The sequence below is a fragment of the Salvelinus sp. IW2-2015 genome, unplaced genomic scaffold (assembly GCF_002910315.2).
Source record: "Salvelinus sp. IW2-2015 unplaced genomic scaffold, ASM291031v2 Un_scaffold4404, whole genome shotgun sequence".
Classification (NCBI taxonomy): domain Eukaryota; kingdom Metazoa; phylum Chordata; class Actinopteri; order Salmoniformes; family Salmonidae; genus Salvelinus; species Salvelinus sp. IW2-2015.
In genome coordinates this window covers 17,478-22,324 of record NW_019945674.1, presented here as the reverse complement: position 1 = coordinate 22,324, position 4,847 = coordinate 17,478, and the positions used below count along the sequence as shown (strand labels likewise).

Here is a 4,847-nt window from a genome sequence, read left to right as displayed (position 1 = left end):
CATGTGAGAGGTATGGCAGTATCAGGAGACCCTCACATGTGGGAGTATGCAGTATTAGGGACCCTTCACACATGTGAGAGTATGGCAGTATCAGGAGACCCTTGCACATGTGGAGTATGGCAGTATTAGGGGACCCTTCACACATTGTGAGTAATAGCAGTATCAGGAGACCCTTCACCACATGCTGAGAGCATGTAAATTTATCCAAATATATTGATAAAACTCACCTTGTCTGAGAGAGAATTACACGGTTATCATAATGTCAGGCCAAGGTAAGCCAAAAGCCAAGTTTTTGTTTACACTATGTGAAAMATYTATKGTGGAAAAATTATTACAMCCAYTTCTGTGTTTGACGGCTAGGTTCTTAGAGTATTGTGACACGTCCACAGACTTTTGGGATACAATATTTGTCAAAGGAACCTCTAGATGGCGCTTGCATACCAGCTGGTTACAGGWCCCTAACTTCCTACATTATGTTGGAATGAATATAGATGTTTATTTTACATTTAACACTGTTCAGYGTGTACCAGATGGAAGGTTTTCAAAGCATWTATAAARGACMAAATATAYMTTTTACCAGTTTCAAATMAATTAAATCAAATATGAAAATGAGAGAGATGGACAGTAAAATCWGARAATTGGAGAGGGAATCTTTTTTGGATTCGCTCAGCAGAATTAAAAAATATATATATTATTTTACCTTTATTTAACTAGGCAAGTCAGTTAAGAACAAATTCTTATTTTCAATGACGGCCTAGGAACAGTGAGTTAACTGCCTTGTTCAGGGGCGGAACGACAGATTTGTCCAATTTAAACCTGGAATTATTCACCATGAAAGGTCTGTATGAAGAACATCCCACCTCGTTAATAAGCTAACAGTTTAACGAGGCTGAAACAGTCCGATGATCAAGGTGAAAAACACGGTAAATTGCTGGCCTGGCACATTAAGAGTTAAATTCAGACCGAGTCATTAATGTAATTCATAATTTRCAAGGACTATTATCAATGTATCCCGTAGAACAGAACATAAGCGATTCCAACAACAAAACACTTTATCATTCTGAATCTCCTGAGAACTTAACTAAATCAGACATCATTTTTAGATGTACTTGATTTTCCCTCTATTTCAGAAGATACAAAATTGAATCTGGAAAAGGAATTGGAGATGGAGTTGAAATATCAAATGTTATTTTAAATGAAGGGCGTTACAGAGGCAGGTCCGGAAGGACTCCCAATAGATATAAGATATTTAAGGAGAAACTTCTAGATCCAATGTTGGATATGTATGCTGAATCCTTTCAGCAAGGTTGTTTCCCTTCCTCTTTAAGGAGTACTTTAATCACTCTTATTCTGAAGCATAATAAATCCAACAACAAAATGTGAACGTTAAAGACAGATCTCTTCTGAACTCCCATGTCCAACACACAAAGACTAAAATGGCTTTGTGATAAAACGTCAAGGTTTTCCCAATGTGAGGAGAATACTGAGCTTGAATGAAGGATCCCCTGATACTGCCATACTCTCACACAATGTTACCTCATATTTGTTTCATGTGAGCTGACCAAGTAATTTGGTGTCACTCTAAAGCGGAAAGGTGGAATAAATGAGTCAGGAGTAGGTTTTCTTAGTTGAACAAAGTTCTCTATTGAGGGATTTCTTTCAACTCCAACACTCCATCACAATCAATGAGAATCTCCCAAGGAAAACATATATATTCTTTTCAAAAACAAAAAAAACACAAGACGATTATCTTTAAACTAGAACATAAATCCCAGATTTGTCACCGTCTTAATGGTTCATTCGTGGATAGCTCCCCTCTCGTGGTGGCCATCCCCCAGAGGTGGTTTGTCTTCTTCCTCTTTTCGTCTTCCGAAAGGTACGTCTCCTCCTTTGGAGGAGCAAACACTCCTTTCTTTCTCCCCCCTTCCCCTTGCTGCCAGTTCCCTCCTCTCTCTTGCAGGGGAAAGAGAATAGCTCATTAGTACAATCAGCTGTGCTTATTTGCTTCTGATCACATTGACTTACATGCCTGGCTGGGTTACTATCCGTGAGCCCAGCCTGCCCTCTGGTGGTCCTTCCACATTCATCACTGAGCAAACTTCAGGTCTGCTGAGCACGTGCCACTTCCAGCAGGCATGTACTGTGAACACTGAGGCTGTACCCACATAAAGATAGTTTTAGTAGGGGCAAAGTACGCTACCATGGCTATTTGATCATAATGTAGGGCCTACCAGAGTGGCCAACCATCAAAAACAATGGAGTAAATGCATCCCATAACATTTTAACATCCAGCTTTTCTATAATCCAGACTACAGTAGCAGACAATGTGTGGTGTTCAATGAGGCCTACATTCCATGAGACGTTTGAAAAGCACATGAACCTGTTAATCCACTTTTCCTTCAGACAAGGAGGTGACTGAACATGTTGTTTGTGTGTGGTGTTCAATGAGGCCTACATTCCATGAGACGTTTGAAAAACACATGAACCTGTTTATCCACTTTTCCTTCAGACAAGGAGGTGACTGAACATGTTGTTGTGTTGTTTGATGCATGAAACCACTTTACAAAATAAAATGTATTATTATTCCCATAACAATATTACAGAGAATCAGACAAATTATGCTACCCTCTGCCTATTGGCTACTTAGCTTATTCAAGCCTCTCTGAAAATACAACACTGTCCCTTTAAGACAGAACAAAAGCTCTCCACATGAGTCACTTTTCAAAGATTTCTAGAAATGTACATGTGTTGTGCTCTTGTAGGAAGTAATCAGTCCCCCATTGCTGACTACAAATTATAGAAACTGTGCTAAACACTCACTAACTAGCAATCACTCCCCCTATTGCTGACTACTGTCGTGGAAATTCAATACTGAGAGAGACTTGGTCATTTCTTCAAACAATCATCTTTATTTAATATTGATTAATCATTGCAATAATGAAACCGTCAGCCCAACAGTCTTGACTGTTAGGCTGACAGCCTAACTCTTAAAGAAATGCAGAGTTGTGTATACTTAAAGTAGACCTAAAAATACTGTCATGGCTGGCTCCACCCTTCCCATGCAGACTAAGGGTCGTCATAAGCCGCTCTGGGTTCATCTCCTGGTCATCTGCCTCTGGTGTTATTTTTAACCCCACATTGTCTTAGTTTCCCAGATGCCAGGATAATTAGGAATACTGAGGACTTTATTCTGCTCCTCCAGGCCATCTCTATCCCGGCTAGACATACACCATATCTTGTCTATGGAATGCAGGCTCAATCATACCGGAGATATACACTACCGTTCAAATGTTTGGGGTCACTTAGAAATGTCCTTGTTTTTGAAAGAAAAGCTAATTTTTTGTCCATTAAAATAATATCAAACTGATCGGAAATACAGTGTAGACATTATTAATGTTGTAAATTACTATTGTAGCTGGAAATGGCTGATTATTAACAGAATATCTACATAGGCGTACAGAGGCCCATTATCAGCAACCATCAATCCTGTGTTACAATGGCGCGTTGTGTTAGCTAATCCAAGTTTATTATTTTAAAAGTCTAATTGATCATTAGAAAACCCTTTTGCAATTATGTTAGCACAACTGAAAACTGTTGTTCTGATTAAAGAAGTAATAAAACTGGCCTTCTTTAGACTACTTGAGTATCTGGAGCATCAGCATTTGTGGGTTTGATTACAGGCTCAAAATGGCCTGAAACAAAGTACTTTCATCTGAAACTCGTCAGTCTGTACTTGTTTTGAGAAATGAAGGCTATTCCATGCTAGAATTTGCCAAGAAACTGAAGATCTCGTACAACGCTGTGTACTACTCCCTTCACAGAACAGAGCAAACTGGCTCTATCCAGAATAGGGCTCTGGCTGCTCCTGTCTGGCGGGCGGCTCTAGCGGCTCCTGTCTGGCGGGAAAACATATATCTTCTTTTTTCAAAAAAAAAACAACAAGACGATTATCTTTAAACTATAACATAAATTCAGATTTGTCACCGTCTTAATGGTTCATTCGTGGATAGCTCCCCTCTCGTGGTGGCATCCCCCAGAGGTGGTTTGTCTTCTTCCTCTTTTCGTCTTCCGAAAGGTACGTCTCCTCCTTTGGAGGAGCAACACTCTTCTTTCTCCCCCCTTCCCTTGCTGCCAGTTCTCCTCTCTCTTGCAGGGGAAAGAGAATCAGCTCATTAGTACAATCAGCTGTGCTTATTTGCTTCTGATCACATTGACTTACATGCCTGCGGTTCTATCCGTGAGCCCAGCCTGCCTCTGGTGGTCCTTCCACATTCATCACTGAGCCATTCAGGTCTGCTGAGCACGTGCCACTTCCAGCAGGCATGTACTGTGAAACTGAGGCTGTACCCACATAAGTAGTTTTAGTAGGGGCAAAGTACGCTACCATGGCTATTTGATCATAATGTAGGGCCTCCAGAGTGGCCAACCATCAAAAACAATGGAGTAAATGCATCCCATAACATTTTAACATGGAAGCTGTTATATCATCCAGCAACAGTAGAAGACAGTGTGTGGTGTTCAATGAGGGCTACATTCCATGAGACTTTTGAAAAGCACATGAACCTGTTAATATCCACTTGTCCTTCAGACAAGGAGTGGCTGAACATGTTGCTGTGTTGTTTGATGCATGAAACCATTTACAAATAACTGTATAATTATTCCATACCATATTACAGAGAATCAGCAAATTATTACCTCTGCCTATTGGCTACTTAGTTTATTCAAGCCTTTCTGAAAATACAACACTGTCCCTTTAAGACAGAACAAAAGCTCTCCACATGAGTCACTTTTCAAAGATTTCTAGAAATGTACATGTTTTGTGCTCTTTGTAGGGAAGTCAATCATCA

The 4,847-nt window shown here is 40.1% G+C and overlaps 1 protein-coding gene across 1 annotated transcript in view; it reads left to right on the top strand.

Annotated features, from left to right (window-relative positions):
• Positions 1 to 259: 259 nt before the first annotated feature.
• LOC112077247 (nuclear factor 7, ovary-like) overlaps positions 260 to 4,847 on the top strand; it is a 16,082-nt gene continuing 11,494 nt past the window's right edge. The window contains exon 1 of the mRNA XM_070441620.1: positions 260 to 272. Coding sequence (XP_070297721.1) covers positions 260 to 272 — 13 coding nt within the window. The remainder of the gene's footprint in view (positions 273 to 4,847) is intronic.